Here is a 22,990-nt window from a genome sequence, read left to right as displayed (position 1 = left end):
GGGAGAACCAAACCTGAAAAGTCTTAATCGTTTTTATTTCAAGAAATAAGTCAGTAAATGTAAGGTTTGTATTAGTCTTTTATATAAAGTAACTTCATTAACATCCCTGCATTTTACTGTCTTTACTTAATGTATACTCTATGTACAAACTGTTGTCTTCTATAAATGCAGACTTAACCTGTCCATGAGCTCCAGTTAGCTCAAAACCTGGCAGATTTACCTCACCTATATACACATTTATATATAGCTTACCTCTGTGTGTGTTTATGTATATATACAGATTATATTAATATATAGCTTAACTGATCTATATATTAGTTTCGGGTGAGGGTAGTGGTAGAAGTGGCATTTGGAATTTTGTCATCTAGGTCTTCTGAGACATGTAATCCTTAAGAAAAACAAAAGGTCTCAAAGAGACTGACGGTCAACTATGGAAAATCAGACACTAGGAATTATAAAAGGAGTTATCAAGAACAGGCTATGGAAGGATGAATTCCCTGAAGTCTTTATAATTGTATTCAGCATCAAAGTGGTCAATAGGCCCCAAAGCACTTCACAGCTTAAATCAAAAGTTGGACTTCCTGCTTATCTAAAGGCATTAATCTAATATAAATTTGCTTTGGGGAATTTCATTCATGGTTGTAGAGGGTCAAATATTCAAAAGAAAATAAAACTTTTCATCAAATTTAAAGTCATATTATAAAGTTATGATTAAGTAATAATGTACGAACTCTAGGAAATAGTGAAGGACAGGGAAGACTGGGGCACTCCAGTCCATGGGTCACAAAGAGTCAGACATGACTTAGCAACTGTACAACATAATTCATGATCTATTGAGAAAATTAATGACATCATAACCAGTTTATGGTCTTAGTTTTTATGTTCTTAGCTAAGGCTAGTCAACATTAAAATAGTGAAAATATGTATAAATGTTCACAGCATCTTAGGTTTCGTCTCATTTCTAGGCTTGAACACATTACTTAGAAAGTTTCTCCAACTATCTCATACCTGAGGAATTTTAGAATCCTGTAAAGAGCTATTGCCCTTATTTCTTGGACAACTCTCAGATTCCAAGTCTCTACATTACCAAAAATAGAACTGACTGCAGATGAAGCTAAACCATGTGAAACATTCCCTACTCCCTGTCAGGGAAATAACCAATCTCCTACCATTATGCTAACCAATGGTGTGTGTACTCAACTTTCCTACTAATATTTCTATGTGAATTTCATGGATATGTTCCACTGTAACCAAATCAGAATTATCAGAAATCCTCAGTGAGAAAAGAAAATCATTACACATCTAGTAATCATTATGTTTTAATTAAAACAGACTTCTTTAAGCAGTATGCCCCTCCCAAACTCATTTAGAATATGATTTAGAGGGAAAAAAAGGCAAATAATTTGTAGTATAAAAACACTGTACTTAGAGTATTAAATTTCAGGTACATAGATTTATAAAGCATCATAAAAAAGTGAGGAACTGGCTATTTAACATACGTTTGTATATACATATGTATATATGTATGTATGTGTGTTACAATATATAGTATAGACACACACATACATATTTCTTTGTTTTCAATGAAGGTAATAAGGACGTGAGAAAAGCCTGAAGATCCTTCCTATACAAGGGATGTTACAGTTTGGGTCCTGGTTCCCAATAATCTGTTTAGATCCTAACCTGCAGCTACTTAAAAAGAAACAGGATAATTCTAGCCTTCTCCTTAGGACCTTTGTGCCCTTAGGTATTTACTCTCAGCAACAGTCTGTGGTACCTGAATTACTGCAATTGGAGGAAGGGACAGGTCATACCAAATCAGCTGGAAATACATTTAAAGGTTAACATTTTCTTGGTGTGAAGCTAAAGACATTATCCCCCCCGATCACAATCCTTTTCAAGATCCAAAATAAATCTGCTATGATCTACTTCACTTCCATCAGCATCAAAAAAGAACTGATTGCATACTCAAGATTCCTATTTTCATGACTGAATATACTTAAGACAATTTCATTACTGAGTACATTTTCTTAATTAAAAGATACACATTATTTCCTCCTAAAATAGAACAAGCTCTTGATTACAAACATGGCTGTATGTGGTTAATCACAATAAATCTGAATTTCAAACCAGCTTGCTAACCCCCTCCCCACACTTCTGCTCTGTTCCCCTTTTGAAAAATCACATGTACTAATAAAAATGTAAGCTATTTTTCTTGGGAGACATGTGAAGGGTGTACAGTAATAGAAACAAATACTCCAATGATGCACCATTTTGTATTACTTCTAGAAAATATTTTTTTTCACTATTGTTAATTAAAAATATAAGATTTATACATTTAGAAATACAAACATTAAAGCTGTCATTCTAACATCAGCCAGTAAAACCTTTGGTTTTTAGACAATCTACCCATTGCTATATAATGCAACTTCCCTAAGGTATTTCTAGATGTTAAAGCTAGACTCTTCTACAATATCTGAATTATTCAATAGTGGCAGTGTTCACTAGTCAACTGGATTTCTAACTGAATTGAGGAACACAGTCTATTGTAGGAGCCTATTTGCAGTTATATTCTATGACATTTTTTGCTGTTAAAATCTGTTAAAAAAAATCTAAAGAACGACTTCACGAGACATATAGGTATGGGATTATAACTTTTTCTATATCTGAGTAAACAGAGGCTCAGAGTTAACGGATTTGCCAGGGGTACTTCAGAGTTTCACCTATTTTGACCAACTTCCTGACCTTTACTCCAGTCCCCATGTATCCTTTATTATCCCTTATTTAAAAGGAGTATTTACATGTTTAGCTATCATGCTAATTACTCAGGAAGGTAGAATCACAAAACCTTTACATCGTCTGCCTTATCTTCATAACCCCTAGGCCTGAGTTTATGTATTATCTTTTAATGGACTCAAGCCTAGCACCACTAGAACATCACAGATTTCTGCCAGTACTGCATTAGCTAAGGAATGATCTTAAACTGTAATAGGCGTGTGTTTATTTTAATGTGCATTTGTGAACCATCAAAAGTCATCTTGGGTACCACAAAGGGTGAGTGTATCACACTTGAGAAACACTGCTTGAGGAATCATTTTACTTTTGTTGACTCCCAACTTTGAGCTTCTTCCAAATGGTTCTAGTCAGGCTTTCTGAAGTAACGTAAGTCTTTGTCCACTATAAATAACTTCCTTCAAACACCTGAAAATTCCAGTTATGTCTTCTCTTAATTTTATATTCCCCAAACAGATCCAGCTTCTTCATTTATGCACAAGACATGATTTTTACTCTTTCAAAGTCATTCTGTCACTGTTACCACCCATTACCATAACCGACTTTTACTGTCAGGAACCGTTCTAAATACTTCATGTGAATGAAATCACTCACTTCTCACAAGATCCTTCTGAGGCAGGCAGAATGCTGTGTCTCTTTTACACGTGAGGACTCAGAGACAAAGGGAAGTTTGGTAAACTGCCCAAGGTCACACAGTTAGAAATAGCAAACTCTGGTTTAAACCCAGATAACCTGGCTCCAGAGTCTGTAATTCCAACCACTGCCAACTATTGCTAAACCACCACATGGAAGTAATACTGATGTAGAATTTATTACCAATATTGATTTTAAAGATCAATAATATCAGCTATGCTTGTTGGTTAAATAATATTACTAAATCAGTTGCCTAATGGTGAGTTAAATTTGTGACAAACTAAAAAGAGCAACAATTTAAAAAGCAGGTCGATGTACTGAAATGCTATAATTTCTTTAATCCATCAATAATATTTCATAATAACTCAGTGTAGGCAGAAGTTTGATATTAATATCCCTTAATTCTCACTTCTCTCTTCAATAACCTTGACATCTACAAAAAACCCTACATTCTTAACATTTAATACTTTCTTACCCTATAAATATACCCTATTTTCTGCCCTTGCTTTTCCTCTTAACCAAGGATCCCAGATAAGCAAAGCATTCTTTTTTCCTCTCTGGATCCAGTTGTTTCTACTAGCCTAAACACTTCTGATGTCCTAGATTCATCATCATTTTTCTCCCCTAGTCCCTTGTCAGAAGTTCAGAATTTCCAGGATGGCTTACTGTACTGAGTATGTACTATAACTCTAAAATGGAATTCTGTAAAGGATGCTAACATAAAAAATAAAAACAGATTTGTCCATAAGATGTAACTCCTGCCTGCCTTAAATTTATTATTCTCCAAACAAATCCAACTCTTTCATCTATTCACAGGACATGATTTTTTTTTTGAAAATATATATTTAATAAAATATGACTAGGTCTACTATGTGATGGAACACTCAACATCTAGATTATTTATAAAGGTTTTAGACAACTGAAGAAGTCAATTAGTTTAATAATGTTTAGTGCAACCGAAAGTATAAACTGTAAAAACAGTGTGGCTACTAAGCTCTGCTCACACAGAACCAACACATTCTATTGTGATTACGATATACTTCTGAATCATTCTATTTTACTATGTATTCAGCAGTCTAAGAACATCTGTGAATGATCTAACAAATTATCTCATACAGCACTTTCCTTCAGATAGACTTTAACAGAATACGTGAAACATATGCAAATTCACTTTTCAACTGAATAGCTTTTCTTAGAAGTTAAAAATAGAAATGTGAATGACCTTTATTTACCACACAGACTGTTCCAAAAGAATTTAAGGAAGTCAGGATATCAGCATATTAAAAATGTAGCATTACCTAAAGTTATTATTTTATACATCAAGCCATAAAAGTAATAAAGATTATGATCTATTTTCTGTTTTGTAAACTCAATTTCAACAATGTAATTTTCAATCACAGATTTAGAATTCAGAGACCAGCTGCTTAAATGATGATATGGTTTGTTAATTCCATGGTAGAGAAAAGGCCGCATGAAGAGGTCCTGGAATGTAATTTTTAGTGCCTTTATGGTCAAAGTCTATGGACTGCTAGATCTCTGTAAGGCCTGGCGTGAACATGATCTCAGTCTAGAGTGCAGAGTCTGTTAATACTGTGACAATTCTACTTCTAACCATCCTGGAAGATCCTCAGGAATAAATAAACCAGTGATTAGACTAGGCTAGCATGTGGTGGGTGCTCAGTACAGAAGGGTCAAATGTTGAACAAATCAATCTGTCACGTCACTTAACACTTTGCTTCTTCAATTCTTCTTTTATTCCTTAATCCTATCTACCTTGACTATCTCCTAGGTAGCCTAGACTTTCTTCCTATTTTTCCATCTTTACTTAATATTAATTTTTACTTAACACTGGAGTTCACATGGTCTAGCTTCACACTGTTTTTTCACTCTTTGTTTCTCAACTTCATTGCCAACTTTTTTCAGCAAAGCTTTAGTTGAAGAAGTGTCAAGCCACTCTAGCAATTAATTATGTATTTTAAAGGAAGTCCTATACTATCTTTACCATTCCTTCTTCATCCTCCTTCCCTCTTCTCAGACCTGCCCCCTGAACATACTCTACAATAAATAAGTGATCTTTAAAATTAAAAAACAAATAAATAAATAAAAGCAACCTTTGCGAAGGGTATTTTAATCCTGCCGTGTCTACTCCAAAGTCATGGAAGTGCTAGGTACTGTGACTCCAAATGCAATATTTGTCCAACAGAAAGAAAACAACTTTAATGAAAGTCTATTTATTCTTTTTCATGAGAGTAAAATTCACTGTGTAAACTTTCTAACTAGAATAAATTAAGTATACTATATTTAGAGAATCACCAGTATATTTCCTAGTTGAACATAAACACAAGTGTTATAATATATAATAACAGTTTCTACACACTTTGTAAATAGCATCTCATTTCATTCTCATAATGAACTTTGAGACTGCTATTCCCATTTCACAGATGGGAAGCTAAGGCACATGGAAGTTACTTGACAAGTTAATACAATAAACTGGAAAGCTGATATTTAAACTCAGAACTGCCTCCGTAGTCATAGACATTGAATTACATCATGCTGTCAAAAATATACTTCAATGGCTGCTTTGCCAGTGAGAATATGCTCAAACTCCTAATTCTATTTTCTATACAGGAAAAGTTGCAGCTTCATTTTTATACTTATAAAATGATTAACTTGTATGTATGGGGAAGGTTTAGAGAAACATGTATTCAGTCATCTTTACATACATCAATTGAAAACATAAAATGTTTTTATAAAAACTTACCATTTAACATCAATAGATTGTCAGTTCCTGGATGTGGATAGCTCAATCGACCTTTAAAAAGATGGGAAAGGGAAGTTTGAAGATTATGGAGCTATTTGAAAAGCAAAAAAAAAAAAAAAAAGGAAGGGGAGTAAGGAGAAGAAATTTACTGAGCACAGTACAGTTCTTCAGGAATAAAAAATTAATGTTTAAAGTTTATTAACTGAAACTATCTTTGGAAGTTGAAAACAGTGAACTTTAGTTCTCAGAATATAAGAGCACAATGTGATTTGGGAGCAACCCTTACAGAATCAAGTTTTCTTTTTTTGGAATGTAAAAACAATGTAGGTATCCGAGTCTTTCAAACTTAATACAGGATGTGAAAATTAAAAAAAAAAAAAATTCTCAAATCTGTTTGTAATTCTCTCTAAAGATCTATTTTCCCAAAAATCATATTTGAAGGACAGAAACTTATATTCTTAAAAAAACACAACAAAATGTCAAAAAAAAACCCACAAAGCCCCCAAACTCTTCTCAACTTGCTCTTGAATTCAATATGATTTTATAAGCTGAATTTAAATAAAGCTTAATAAAAACACCTTAAAGGTTTTACCACAAATAAATTGGAAATTTAACAGTTTGATATTGTTCAAAGTTTATAAATGAGACAAAAATAAAAACATAAAAAATGCAAATATTAAAGCTTAGGAGTATAATACTTCTTTTTGAGTCATCCTTCATTAGGGAATTTTGCATTTAGAAAAATACAGAAGGGACGACTACTATATACTGCTGTGGAAGAGAAAAAAGTTGTACATGAACAACTGCTGTAGTTTTACATCATAATATTTATTTGATTAAATCCCAAAAGTGAGGATGATCATTTGTTTGTAGTCCATGAAAATATAGGATTTTCCTCGAATGACTGAATCTTTGATCGACTATTAGAAAGGTACATTAAAATCTGCTTAGAAAACTTTCAAAAATTAAATATCTGTGAGACTGCATTCTAGCAACTTTTAGCACAGCCCTTGAAAAAGACACTACGACAGAGTGCAAGTGTATTGATACCAGAGGGAGAAACCAATGGCTGTCAATGAACCTGACAGGATTTGTAGAGTACAGAGTAACTGCATCACCTTTACCGCCTCAGCAAGTACTTTATACTCGAAGGGTCCTCTCCAAAATATCCCACACAAAACAGATACTTTCTACTGGCTTTCCACTGAACTTAAAATAAATGTTTCTGACCTTCAAAGGACAATTTACCAGCCCTTACTGACTCCTAAGTTTCATGCAGCATGACATTAGTTAACGGAATGCCATACAAGTAAGTTTATTGATGTGCTTTAGTATGCAGTGAGAAACAGGAGAGTAAGTACAAAGGGCATAAGATAAAAGAGTTAGGAAGCAGAGCTCTCTTGAACTGGATATTTCAACAGCGTGGAACATTACTTTGAAGGATCATAGTTTATTTTGGAAATATGCCTATTTCTAAACATCTTGTTGCAGATGACCAAATTTAGAGAACAATTTAAGGCTACAAAAAAATCACTGTTATACTGAGACTGAAAACCGAAATCCCTAACAAAGTGGCAACCTGTATTGCTCTGTTCAGTATAACAAGTTCATTAGTCTGTACACTGATGCTAAGGATACAAACACTAGTGAGATAGTCTCTGCTTATGATGCGGTAGGTGAGACAGACACAAATAAACAATTCCAATACACTTAGCCAAGGGTAAAGAGTTATGTACAGTAGGCTATATTAAAAAAACAAAAACACAAATGAGTATTTAACCAAGTCCAGGGATTCAAGCAAGATTTCCAAGAAAAGTAAACTAAGCAAAGCCTTAAGCCTAGTTCCACTTCAAAAGACACTCAACTTCCAATTGCCACATAATTATCCTCTAATAGGTTCACTGTTCACTTTATTTTTCATCATAAGACACAGGTAACAAGATATTTTCATTACTAATAGTCTTTTGACTTCTTGGCTTTGAATGGACTTAAAAGGCACACCTTATGTGAAAAGTTCAATAAACAGATATTCTATTTGCAAATGGATAGATATGCGTAAAGATGTTCTAAAATATAATTCTTCAAAGAAGAAAATCTCTCAAGATAATAAAATACTCCAAATTGAAATAAGCAGATTTAGATTTGTTTTAAAATTACCCAGTTACTTTTCCTCTACCATAGTGAAATACTAATACATCTTTTACAAGTAAACTTTCACAGCTCTATTTTACATGTGAGTAAGTGTTAGTTGCTCAGTCATGTCGGACCTTATGTAGCCTGCCAGGCTCCTCTGTCCACGGGATTTTCTAGGCAAGACTACCGGAATAGGTTGCCATTCCCTTCTCCAGATGATCTCCCCAACCCAGGGGTAGAATCCAGGTCTCCTGCATTGCAGGCAGATTCTTTACCATCTGAGCCATAGGGGAAACCCATCTATTTTACAAGGGGTAGTATTAAAATTACTTTCATTAAGAATCTGCCAATTGACAGTAATAACTAACACTGGAGGTTTTATGGGCTTCCCTGGAGAATGGGATTGGCCTAACCCACTCCAGGATTCTTGCCTGGAGAATTCCACAGACAGAAGAGCCTGGCAGGCTACAGTCCATGGGGTTGTGGAGAGTCAGACACAATTGAGCAACTAACACCTGCACTTGGCAGGTTTATGATGTACCAGGAGCTTTTCTTGGAGAAGGAAACGGCAACCCACTCCAGTATTCTTGCCTGGAGAATCCCAGGGACAGCAGAGCCTGGTGGGCTGCAGTCTATGGGGTCGCACAGGGTCGGACATGACCGAAGCGACTTAGCAGCAGCAGCAGGAGCTTTTCTAAGTCCTTTACAATGAATTACTTAACCCTCACAACAATCCTGACTTAGGTACCATTATCTTCCCATTTGAAGATAAACCATGCCACAAAAAGTTAAACATCTTGCCCAAGATTACAGTACTGGCAGGATTTGATCCAGGCAGATTAGCTACATACTTAATCACTATCTTATGATGTCTTCCTAGCTAATAACAATCTGGATCAAAATATGTATGATTGGTTATACAAAAAAATTCATTCAATGAAAAACTTCACAGAATGATTATGCAGCATAGATAACTTATCCTTTAATACAGAAAAACAAAAAATAGAAAAAAGCCACATTGCTATAAAACCAGTTTCCCCCTGATGTCTAAAGGCCTGTGACACAGAGGTAGTTGTAGATTAACACTTGTTTTGTCAATACTAGGACACACAAATGGGCAAAAAAGAGACTTTCCCAACCTTTCTTGTTGTTAAGTGTGCCCATGTGTCTAACGTGTGGTCAACAAATGTAAAACACAACTGGTAAATGAAGTTTCTGGGAAGTATCCTTAAAAGGGAAGCTCTTCCCTTTTCTTGATTGTTTCTCCTGTTTTCTGGAATGCATATGCAATGGCTCAACCGCATCAGCCATCTTAGATCATGAGGCAGAAGCTGGGTGTGAAGACTACAAGACTGAAGGACCCCAGACCCATGAGAACCACAACACTACTTCTCGGAGTCTTATGTTTATGTAAAAGAGAAAATGCCTATCATATTTAAGCTACTTAGGAGTTTTCTTGGTTATACCAGAAGTTAACTTTACAGATAAAGTCCTCTAGCAGTGAGTTTGAGCAAATTAATTGGCCTATTATTTATGAATGTAAAAATATGACAAAATATAGTAACGTCATGATGGTTTTAACATATCTAAAGAAATGGGTATATACTCCCACTTGGTCTCTTTTACATTAAAATACTATAAAATTGAAAATAAATAATTTTGAAAAATCTGTATTCTTAGGTGTTGGTGAATAACTAGAAGACCTACAGTACCTTAAAAATTGTCTTATTAGTCTATTATTATTTTAACAATAGGCATAATACATATACAAAAAGACAATTCATATTAGCCATTTCAGATGCACATTCAGTTCAGTTCAACTCAGTTGCTCAGTCGTGTCTGACTCTTTGCGACCCCATGAATTACAGCACACCAGGCCTCCCTGTCCTTCACCAACTCCCGGAGTTCACTCAAACTCATGTCCATCCAGCTGGTGATGCTATCCAGCCATCTCATCCTCTGTCGTCCCCTTCTCCTCCTGCTCCCAATCCCTCCCAGCATCAGGGTCTTTTCCAATGAGTCAACTCTTCGCATGAGGTGGCCAAAGTACTGGAGTTTCAGCTTTAGCATCATTCCTTCCAATGAACACTCAGGACTGATCTCCTTTAGAATGGACTGGTTGGATCTCCTTGCAGTCCAAAGGACCCTCAAGAGTCTTCTCCAACACAGTTCAAAAGCATCAATTCTTCGGCGCTCAGCTTTCTTCACAGTCCAACTCTCACATCCATACATGATCACTGGAAAAACCATAGCCTTGACTAGATGGACCTTTGTTGGCAAAGTAATGTCTCTGCTTCTCAATATGCTATCTAGGTTGGTCATAACTTTGCTTCCAAGGAGTAAGCGTCTTTTAATTTCACGGCTGCAATCACCATCTGCAGTGATTTTGGAGGCCCAAAAAATAAAGTCTGACACTGTTTCCCCATCTATCTGCCATGAAGTGATGGGGCCAGATGCATATTACTGCATCAAAAAACACTGACAAATATGATAACTGCATACAACTTACCAACTATAAAGATAAATTATTCACAAGGCAATATTTAAAGATATGTGATAAGTTAAGCCAATATTAGACTATTCATATATATATTCATATATATATATATATTTATTGATATGTATCAGCACTTAAGTTCTTTCTCCAAACTACTTACTACCAACACAAAGAACTTACTAGTGATAAAATGATAACATTTATTTCATGTTTCCTTAGATTTATAAACATTCTTTTAAAGTTAGAGAAATATGAATTAGAAAGGATAGAATGAAGCAATCATTTCCCCAACATTTCTTAATGCTTGTGTATTCTCAAATTTAAAGCTTCTAGTTAATGAGAAGATAGCCATTTGATGAGTTTAGTTGCTAAGTTGTGTCCAATTCTTTTGTGACCTCACAGACTGTAGCCCAACAGGATCCTCTGTCCATGGGATTTTCTAGGCAAAAATCCTGGCGTGGGTTGCCATTTCCTACTCTAGGGGATGGCCCTGACCAAGGAGTTGAATCCACGTTTCCTGCATTGGCAGGCGAATTCTTTACCACTGAGCCACTAGGGACGCCCACTCGATGTAGCATCTTACTTCCTTTCCCTGATACCATATTCTCTTGGTTCTCCTCTATCAGCAGCCACTCCTAAGGTCTTCTTTGCAAGTAATTTATGTTCCTCCTCTTCTCAACCCTTAAATGCTAAAGCTCCAGTGGTCAATCCTCAGACTTCTCTCTCTACACTGCTCCCTAGATGACATCGCTGCCAAGTCTGCTAAGTCACTTCAGTTGTGTCCAACTCTGTGTGACCCCATAGACATCAGCCCACCAGACTCCCCCGCCCCCGGGATTCTCCAGGCAAGAACACTGGAGTGGGTTGCCATTTCCTTCTCCAATGCACGAAAGTGAAAAGTGAAAGTGAAGTCGCTCTCTTAGCGACCCCATGGACATCAGCCTACCAGGCTTCTCCATCCATGGGATTTTCCAAGCAAGAGTACTGGAGTGGGGTGCCATTGCCTTCTCTGCTAGATGACATTATCTGCTACCAAAACTTTATATGTCATCTCTAAGCAGATTATACTCACATTGTATCTCTTAACTGCAACTCTCTACCTTAACTCTGTATTTCCCCAGATTAGTATACAGCACTTTTTCCCAGTAGTTTGCTCATCTCCAAACTTTGGGTTACCTTATTCCCCACTCTGACTAATCTGTGTATAAATCTGTCACCTGTTCTCTTATCAACACAGAGCCCAACCTGACTACTCTTCACCAGCTCCTTCACTGTCTGCCTGGCCTAAGCCATCCCCATCTCCTCACAGACGGCCAGAATAACCTCATGGTCTTGTCTCCACTCAGCAGTGATCCTTCTAAAACCTAAGTCAGCTTATATTGCTCTATTGCTTAAAACCCTCCCCCACTTATCTGGCCCCTCATCATCTACCATTCTAACCACAATGGCCTCTGCTATTATCCAAACATAGCAGGCGCATTCTCATTTCAGGATCTGTATACTTCCTCCCCTTTTTGATCCAAAATGCACTTGCCTACATATGACCAAAGTCACACCTCTCACTTCAGTTAGGTCTTTAACAGATGCCATCACAGACCATCCTGTCTAAAGCAGCAGCTTCATTCTTTCTCTGTGCCCTTGACACTATGCCTCTGCCTTCAAACAGAGGCAGATTGACAACACTGATTCCTGTTGTCTCTGTCTTGCATTAAACAGATCCATGAGGGCAAGACTGTCATTTTTTATTCCCTACTCTATCTCTAGCATGTAACACAGAGCTTGATACATAACAGATTCAAATATTTATTAAATGGATGAAAAAAAGTCTCATTCTGTTATGTGAACTATGACCTTGATCTAAAGCACAGTACCTAAATATGCATTTGTATGTGAGACAGGGAAAAGACATTCTCTCAGTGAACGGAAAAAAAAAAAAAAAATCACAAAACAAGCTTTTATCAATTCATTTCTTAACCCCTTAAATATGGGGAGGGGAGGGAAAAAGACAAGTCCTATTTTTGTTCTTTGCCAAGATTAATTTTTCCCATCTCCACAAGTGTTTTCTTTTTCTTTAATGAATGCATCCAAAAAATGATCTTCAAAGCCCCAATATTCACAGTTAATGATGCCAACAAATTTCTCATTAGTGATGAGAAAGGTGCTGAACAACAATGCCACACGTTCTGCCAACTCTTTTAAACAGAAAAAAAAAAATCACACATCAAGAGTTTGAATTAGAATAGTTAACCAACTAATAAGAGAAGTGGTATGGTGTGGTGGTTCAAAGCACAAACTTAAGAACTATTAAATTCCACCAGCTACTAGCAATGAAATTTAGATATTTATTATTAGTAAGCCATCACAATCATCAAACTTTAAATTAAGGCTAAATATCTACCCTTAGTTGTGATAATTAACTAAACTAATCCATATATGTAGAGTTCTGAGAACAGAGCTTAGCATATATCAAAAGTTCAATAAATGATAGCTATGATATGTTATATATTGGGTACATATATTAAACCAACACACATACACAACACTCTTAAATAAGAACTAATTCTTCTTTTTATGTGCTTTAAACAAGGCATTGCTCCCACTGCTTTGGTAGACTCTTCTCATATTTCTTTCATTATCTACATTTCACCTTTATTTTGAAACCCAGTTAGGAAAAAAAAAAATGGTTCACAGGAAGCCTGGTAAAATCCACTCAGAATGTGGTCATTACCAACCTTGAATAATTTCAGTCTCTGATCAGATCCAAAGGGCAGGACAGTCATTCCTGACCTCACTCCCAAATCTGAATGCATGCCTCATAAAAGCCTAAGAATAAGATCATACAAATGTAGAAAAGACCCTTAGATCCAGATTCCAAGAAAGCAACAGGATCATTCCTTACCTTCATCTAATAAAAGCCATCAGTCTACTTTAGTTTCCAGGAAAATTAATCAAGCTAATTCACTCATAAATAAGGATCCCATTATAATTTTCTTCACCTAATATTTATAACTTTCAAAACATTTATCCAACTAATACTAGACCATACATTAGGAGGGCTTCCCCGGTAGCTCAGCTGGTAAAGACTGCAATGCAGGAGACCCCGGTTTGATTCCTGGGTTGGGAAGATTCCCTGGAGAAGGGATAGGCTATCCACTCCAGTATTCTTGGGCTTCCCTGCTGGCTCAGCAGGTAAAGAATCTGTCCGCAATGTGGGAGACCTGGGTTTGATCCCTGGATTGGGAAGATCCCCTGGAGGAGGGCATGGTAACCCACTCTAGCATTCTTGCCTGGAGAATCCCCATGGACAGAAGAACTTGTGAAGGCTACAGTCCCTGGAGTCTGTAAACACCAAGGAACATAGAATATGAATAAGTTTTTTTTTAAGTATAACCACAGAGAAAGACAAAAACAATAAAGGGCTAAACTTAAGTTGTTAATCATCTGGTAAGATAATGTTTTATTGTAAAATCACTTCAATAAAACTGGTACTAACTGATATATGCAATTAAATGTTAAAATCATGTTGCACTAGTGGTCACAAAACTTTAAATTATAAAAGGGTTTATTAACAAAAGTAATATTGAGAATAACAAATGGACAATCAAACATCATCAGTGATAGTACAAACTGACATAAAACTTAAAAATAAATTGGCAAAAGTGGGGGTGGGGTGGGATGATTTAGGAGATTGGGATTGACCCAGACACATTACTATGCATAAAACAGATAACTAATTAGAGCCTGCTGTATAGCACAGGGAGCTCAGTGCTCTACAGTGACCTAGATGGGAAGGAAATTCAAAAAAGAGGATTTTTGCATACATAGAGCTGATGCACTTCACTTTACAGCAGAAACTAACACAACACTGTAATGCAACTATACTCCAATAAAAATTAGTAAAACAATAAACTTAGTCACGCTTAGGGAATTAAGACTGCTGGTCACCACCATGGTCTGATTCCACAAGAGTGGGAAATCTGTGAACTATCTCAGCAGCAGCAGACATCAACCAAGGACCACAGGTCAAGTAGCAACCAGGCTTTCAAAAGACACTGTTTTAGAGCCAGAGAAAGGATTCCACTTCCAAACTGAGACTCTGCCCCTCACTTATGAGTTTCCTTCCTTCTTATGGTTATTGAGACAGGCTGGGACCTGGGACCCTTTGCTGCAGTGAGCTCACCTGCACAAAGGTCTATTTGAGCATCAGAATACAAAGAAACCATACGGAACTAAAAATAAAGTGCCTACATGTGCAGTTGCAGCACATTATGAACAATAAGATACAAAAAAAACTCAACTGCCACTTCTGAGGCATCAGGAGCAAAAGCACAGTACTGTGCATGATCTATCCCTGCACACAGCACCTCCAGGGCCACCAAGGGTGGGTGGACCACTTAAGCCACCCCCTGGCCTGACCCACAGATCCACCCCTACCTTCACCCCATTTAAAGGACTAGTTCCTTCCCCCCCTCTCAGGGAGCATAGGAGAGAACAGTGAAAATCTGTTATTTGTTTTCACTCCCTTTTGCTGTAGCAGGAGTCAAAATAAACCTTGCCTATCGTGGTGGCTCAGACAAAGTAAAGAATCTGCCTGCAATCCAAGGGACCCAGGTTCAATCCCTGGGTCAAGAAGATCCCATGGAGAAGGGAATGACAACCCACTCCCGTATGCTTCCCTGGAGAATTCCATGGACAGAGGAGCCAGACGGCTATAGTCCATGGGGTTGCAAAGAGTCGGACAAGACTGAGTGACAAATACTTTCACACTTTGGGGGGAAAAAAAAGTTGGCAATATGTGTCTAGTGCCTTGAAAACAAACGTAATGTCTATTCTATGGAAATAAACTCAGAAAAAGCTCATTGACTTTCATTTAAAAATTTAAATACCCAAATGTACAACAGTAGGGGAATGGTTATATAAACTTTTTTGCATGCATATAAATAATTTTAAGTTCTAAATAAATATTGATGAAAATTTTTTGGACCATTGTTTAATCTTTCAACCAATAATTCACTGAGCCTGTTCTATTTGGTTGGCACTAATACAGATGCTGATTCAAGATAAGGCAAAAACAGAAGTGGTCAATGCTCCCATGATACACTCTCATGTGAATAGAAATATACACTGAAAAAAAATAACTGAATCAGAAATAAATGAGAAAAGTGCTCCAATTGAAAATTTACATGGTTGCTTAGCAATCCTTACAAAGTAACCCACTACTGACCAGAGTGTCAAAGAGGCTTCACTAAGGAGGTACTTAAACCAGGGATTACAGAGTCTTCCAACTGAACATGGAGTGAATACATGAGCTCATCTCTGCTGCTTTCTGAAACCTCTAAAATGTCAGCATAGAAGTTTTAAAGAGGCATAACCACCATTATGACAAAGAGAATTGGACAGGATCACAGAAGAATCATATCACATTTTCAAAAGCTGTGAAAATGAATGGCTGATTGGTAGTTGACTGTGGAGACCAGAAATCACCAAAAACACTAAAGGCAACCTGGTGTGTACATGGGGAAGATTATCAAGAAATAAGCCATTTACTATAATGAAAGCCCCCAAAAGTTGAGAAATAAGCAGCTCTGGTTATCATTCAGAGTAGATATGAGTAGAACTGAAAACTGGGAGGTGGATGATTGGTTCAAGCAGAGACACCTGCAGCCCCTTCTCTGGCTCTTCTAAGAAGGCTAACTAGGCAGGACTACAGCTTCTAGGCCGAAGAATGGAAGACAGACATCCAAGTCCATTCCCCAGAACAAAAGAAAATACATGAACACAGATACTGTGACATACAGATCCACTTACGGTAATGCTCACTAGATCATAAGCTGTAACTACACACAGTTTCCAATCACCATTTCTGTTTTATCTTTAAAAATGAACGGACAGCAAAGGATCATAAGATACTGAACAAAAGTCTCCAGCATGAGAAAAAAAAGAGAACAAAACCAAACAATTACAAAAGAGGAACTTGAAAGAAGCATAGACAATACAAGGAACTGGAAAAATAATAATGTTTAAACACTCCAGAGAAATAAGATCAAAGAATAAAAATAAGAAAGTTCTCAGAATTTTTCTAAAGAGGGTCTTAAAAGTCATTCAGAGAAAATTTTTTAAATAAAAAAATCATTAGAAGGATTGAAAGTAAGAGATGAGGAAACCCTTCCAAAAGTGAAACAAAATATAAAGTCATGGAAGTTAGAAACCAAACGTTGAGTATAGGAGACAATATTTCAAGAACAGCAATTTCAGAGAAGGGTAATATAAAAAATAAAAGAGAAGAAATTATTAAAAAAAAAAAGGTAAAAAAATTTTCCAAGAACTGAAGGAAATTAATCTCTGAAATAGGAGGACTCAACTAATGTGCCGTACAAGAAATAAAACAAGAAAATGGAATGATAGAAGGAAAGATGGAAGGAAGAAAGGGGAAGAAGACAGACGGGTAAAGTCCCCTACCATCATACACAGGAAGACCCATATTCATTAGTACAAAAATTCAGAACCACAGGCATGAAAATATTCTAAAAGCTTCCAGTAAAAAAGTAAAATTAAAAAACAGAAAACAAGACAATCATACAAATGAACAGGTTTTAGAATGGTGTTAAATTTAACCCTGGAAGTAATGAAGCATTGCTTTCAACATTCTAAATCACTAATACATAATTCCACATGAGCCTATCATCTTATGTAGGTAGAATAATCATGTTTTTAATACATACAAGCCTCAAAATTTATACCCCATCTGAAAGAAGGTTGTAAGATAGGCCCAATAAAACATATATAAATCATTAAGAAAGAACATGGAAATTAGGACATGAATCCCAAAGGAATAAGGAATTCTTGGGCTTAAGGAAACCACAAAATGACAGTTATGATGGGCTACAAGAATACTCACACCATTGTGGGCGGGGTGGGGGGAAGACAATTTATATGACTATTTGCTGCTTTTACATGTTCCAAGAAGCTTCAGTGTTTTACAAATATATTCTGGGATGAATTAGTGCATGTACTTAGAAAACTAAGCAAACAAACCAAAAGAGACAATGATAAATTCCAGGAAAAAGAGTTATATGAGAAAGAAAATGTTACAGTACAAAACATATGAGGTTCATCTGTAAATAACATTTGTATTATCACAGTAATTGCATCCTCTAAAACAAAAGTGGTCCTAAAATAGTTTTCAGAGGACAAAGCAGTGAAAATGTTGGGGGTATGGGTAAATCAAAGTAGACAGTCTACAGACAATACCTAAAATGTAGGAAATATAAAGCATAAGCATATTATTTACAAATAATTATGCGAAGAATAGGTACAGTTGAAAGTGGCTACATCCAAGGAACAGAAATCAGAAGTAGACAGAGCAGAATGAAGAAAGACTTCTATTTTTTCTTCTATAAACCTTATGGCACTATTTTACCTTGTAATCTATGTACATATATTTTTTAAACTAACTTTTTGAAAGTTAACCAGGTTAGAGGGAAGGTAACTATTTGAATATCTCATATATCTTATGTTTATATATTTAAAAAGAAAAAATGAGAAAAATTATATACCAAAAATATTAAACATGGTTATTTTAGCTTGTGGAATTATTGATAATTTAAAAACTTTTTCCCCCAAGTTTTTCCAAATTTCCTTTAATGAATACACACTACTTTTTGAAATAAGAAAAACATTTCAAAGAATAAAGTCCTATATCCTGCAGGAAAACCTTTCATTAGAGACTCTCAGATACTTTTCAAATACTTATTTCAAATACAAATAAGCTGCTAAAATTCATAGGCTCAGTTATCCCATGTATTTATCACTTCAGGTTCTATATAAAAAAATATTCTTTCTGCTTTTATTTTCAATTTAAAAATAAGGGCTGTAAGCCCATATTTAAAGTTCTAGGATAGATGCTTTGCATGAGTAATAAACTTTTAATAAATACACATATGCTTTGAATAAATGTGATTTTTAAGAAAATTCATTGTCATTTCTGTGCAATAGTTTTTAGTTTTTAGAAAAGAAACTGTAATCTTATATAAGTCAAATCATTTAGTTGACTATTCAAAGATGCTTGGAAGAAATAACAACTCTAAATTTAATAATATTGTTGCTAAGAGAAATATTTAAAATTAAATAAAAATTTAAAATCTCTATCCATGATACCATATTTCAGATGAATCTTCTACAACAAGAATTTTTACAATCACACTTTCAAAATTTCCTTTTCAATCTGCAGATAACATTGACAACAGAAGTTCTACTCTAATAAATTGTTCCGTTAAGATGAACTAAATTCTGAATAGTTGGGGGTAAAGGTATCAAGTATGTCACAACAGTGATCACCTCTTAAAATCAGAACACATTTAATAAAATGTATATGGCTTCTATATAATTTAGTCCAAAAATAATTATTTTTTTCCTCTTTATCAAAGGCCAATGATCTACAGAAAAAGAAAACAAAATCAATGAAGTAAAAGGGAAAGAATATGTAAATTCTACTTATTCCTTTTTAAAATAGAAGGAAACATTTTACTTAAAAACTGAAAGCATACATAGCAATCTATTATCTTGTTTTGGAAAACATTCTAATAAAATGATTTTCATCTATACTTTTTTTCGGCACATGTGAAAATTTTGACTTCAAGCCACACAGGTGGCTGAAGAAAAGCAAAATGGTTCTGGGAAATACATGCCTCTCTATCAGAGTTATTAATAAGCTAGGGCAGTTTAAGAGGAGGGAAGTAACTATACTTTGACATGGATATTGCTGGTATCAGTTTTATTTTTCGCTCTACTCTATTTTAATAAAAACCACTCAATTTTTTTAAACTTCTTATAGATTTCTTTGATCTTGTTCTAATAGAGGAGAGTTTCTTAAAAGTGTACTCATCACATAACCTGCCATGGCTAATTTCTAGAACAGGGCCCTGAAGCTGCATGTTAAACATGCTCTCCAAGTCTGAAATAATTTTTTTTTTTTCTAATTATGAAATTTGATTGCTTTTTAAAGACTTTTTTTTAATATGGAGAATTTTTAAAGTCTTTTTTGAATTTATTAAAATACTGCTTCTGCTTTATGTTTGGGTTTTTTTGGCCACAAGGCATGTGGGATCCCCAACCAGAGATCAAACCCACGCTTCCTGCGCTGGAAGGTGAAGTCTCAACTGCTGGACAGCCGGGCAAGGCCCCAGAAGCTCTTAAGCTCGAAAATGTAAGTTCTCACACCAGAATTTTAGAAACTGATACAAGTTATTTTGTGACTCTGTACTTAAATTGTAAACTGTGGTTTCACCTGATGGGTCCAATGTGATAGTTACTGATGTGCTCAGACGCTCAGCCCTGTCCCACTCTTTGTAACACCATGAACTGTAGCCCACAAGGCTCCTCTGTCCATGGGATTTCCCAGGCAAGAATATTGGAGTGGGTTGCCATTTCCTCCTCCAGGGCAATCTTCCTGGCCCAGGGACTGAACCTGTGTCTCTCACATCTCCTGCACTGGCAGAGTTCCACAGAACAGCAAGGAGAGAGAAGAAAAGTCTTATTAAGTGAACAATGCAAAGAAACAAAGGAAAACAACAGAATGGGAAAGACTAGACATCTCTTCAAGAAAACCTGAAATACCAAGGGAATATTTCAGGCAAGGATGGGCACAATAAAGGACAGAAATAGCAAGGACCTATCAAAAGTAAAAGATATTAAGAAGATGTGGCAAGAATACACAGAAGAACTATACAAAAAAGGTCTTAATGACCCAGGTAACCACAATGGTGTGATCACTCACCTTGAGCCAGACATCCTGGAATGGGAAGTCAATTGGGCCTTAGGAAGCATTACTACCAACAATGTTAGTGGAGGTGATAGAATTCCAGCTGAGCTATTTAAAATCCTACAAGATGACGCTGTTACACTCAATATGTCAGCAAATTTGGAAAACTCAGCAGTGGCCACAGGAGTGGAAAAGAAAATCAATTTTCATTCCAATCTCAAAGAAGGGCAATGTCAAAGAATGTCCAAACTAATACAACTGAACTTATTTCACATGCTAGCAAGGTAATGTTCAAAATCCATCAAGCTAGGCTCCAGCAGTACATGAACTGAGAAATTTCAGATGCACAAGCTAGATTTAGAAAAAACAGAGGAACCAGAGATCAAATTGCCAAAATTCACTGGATCATAGAGAAAGAGAATTCCAGGAGAACATCTACTTCTGCTTCACTAACTATGCCAAAGCCTTTAACTGTGTGGATCACAACAAACTGTGAAAAATTCTTTAAGTGATGGGAATACCAGACCACTTGACCTGCCTCCTGAGAAATCTGTATGCAGGTCAAGAAGCAACAGTTAGAACCAGACATGGAACAACAGATTGGTTCCAAATCGGGAAAGGAGTCCGTCAAGGCTGTATACTGTCACCCTGCTTATTTAACTTCTATGCAGAGTGCATCACACAGAATGCTAGGTGGGATGAATCACAAGCTGCAATCAAGACTGCAGGGAGAAATATCTACAACCTCAGATATGAAGATGATATCCCTCTAATGGCAGAAAGTGAAGAGGAACTACTAAAGAGCCTCTTGATGAGGATGAAAGAGGAGAGTGAAAAAGATGACTTAAAACTCAGCATTCAAAATAACAAGATCATAGCATCCAGACTTGTAACTTCATGGCAAATAAATGGGGAAAAGTGGAAACAGTGATAGATTTTACTTTCCTGGGCTGCAAAATCACTGAGGATAGTGACTGCAGCCATGAAATTAAAAGATGCTTGCTCCTTGGAAGGAAAGCCATGACAAACCTAGACAGCATATTAAAAAGCAGAGACATCATTTTGCTGACAAAGGTCTGAATAGTCAAAGCTATGGCTTTTCCAGAAGTTATGTATGGAGGTGAGAGATGGACCATAAAGAAGGCTGAGCGCCAAAGAATTGGTGCTTTTAAGCTATGGTGTTAGAGAAGACTCTTAAGAGTCCCTTGGACTGCATGAGATCAAACCAGTCAATACTAAAGCAAATCAGTTCTGAATATGCATTGGAAGGACTGATGCTGAAGCTGAAACTCCAAAACTTTGGCTACCTGATAAGAGCAGACTCACTGGAAAAGACCCTGCTGCTGGAAAAGACGGAGGGCAGGAGAAGAGGGCAACAGAGGATGAGATGGTTGGATGGCATCACTGACTCAATGGACATGAGTTTGAGCACAGTCTGGGAAATAGTGAAGGACAGGGAAGCCTGGTGTGCTGCATTCCTTGGGACTGCAGAGTGGGACAGGCCTTAGCAACTGAACAACAACAACTTCCATTTTATACTAACACGAGTGAGGAGAATATCAGAGAGAAAAGAAGTGTCTTGAAAAGACACAAGAATTTAGTTGATACCACCAGGACCACTTAGCATTTATAGAGTCATTCCTTATTTCCTCAAGGATTATTTTCCTTAAAATAAGCAGAGATGTTTTTCTTCAGGAGTTTAGCAGTCAAGTGATAAAAATGATGCTACGATATACAAAAACACAGTAAATAAAAACATTTTCAAGGCATCAACTTCTAAAAATATGTCAATATTGAAAAATCATGCTCTAAATCCTTTTTCTTGAATTCCCCTTAATTGTTTAGAGAACATTAGTAAAGGCATTGTGACTTGCTGACACAGAACCTAAGATTGCTAAATAAACTACATTTCTTCCTGCTGTTCTCAAATAATCTTTTATGTGCTTAAATTTTTTGTTTGCCCTTATGATTTGGAGGAGGGGTAGGCAATTTGGAATAAAAATGCTTACACAGTAAGACCTTTTTTGTAAACTGCTGAGGGCAGAGAGGGGAGAGAGATTAACAATAATCACTGACTTGTTCTTTTGTTTAAAGGGGAATGAATTGACCCACACATACAGAAAAAAGATCACAGATTATTTAACATAGGTATGCAAACACAAAATTGCAAAATCACAAAACTTTACTTGGCAAAGCATGATTTACTTTGACCATTAAAATAATTCATAATTGTCCTTCCTATGAAAAGGAAATTATTTGTCAAAAATCAAGACAGTCACCAGAAAATGGATGTTCATGGTGAGTAGTCACTGCAGAATAAATAAAACAGATCCGTCAGTGCCACTTGTACTACGGAAAGCATAAAACAGTGTGTTAGTGTTCACAGTCCAGAGCAAAAGACTCCCCCCACCCT

At 36.1% G+C, this 22,990-nt stretch overlaps 1 protein-coding gene across 6 annotated transcripts in view; it reads right to left on the bottom strand.

The window, feature by feature from the left end:
* CPEB2 (cytoplasmic polyadenylation element binding protein 2) overlaps positions 1-22,990 on the bottom strand; it is a 68,588-nt gene that overhangs the window by 27,254 nt on the left and 18,344 nt on the right. For 4 of the 6 annotated variants that reach the window (XM_027545054.1, XM_027545057.1, XM_027545058.1 and 1 more), the window contains one exon: positions 6,188-6,238. The exons of the other annotated variants lie outside the window; for them this stretch is intronic. In XM_027545054.1, the coding sequence (XP_027400855.1) occupies positions 6,188-6,238 (51 nt within the window). The remainder of the gene's footprint in view (positions 1-6,187; positions 6,239-22,990) is intronic. 6 annotated transcript variants of the gene reach the window in all.

Source organism: Bos indicus x Bos taurus, chromosome 6 (assembly GCF_003369695.1).
Source record: "Bos indicus x Bos taurus breed Angus x Brahman F1 hybrid chromosome 6, Bos_hybrid_MaternalHap_v2.0, whole genome shotgun sequence".
Classification (NCBI taxonomy): Eukaryota; Metazoa; Chordata; class Mammalia; order Artiodactyla; family Bovidae; genus Bos; species Bos indicus x Bos taurus.
Note: the sequence above shows the minus strand (reverse complement) of the source record. Positions and strands in the feature narration are given on the sequence as shown.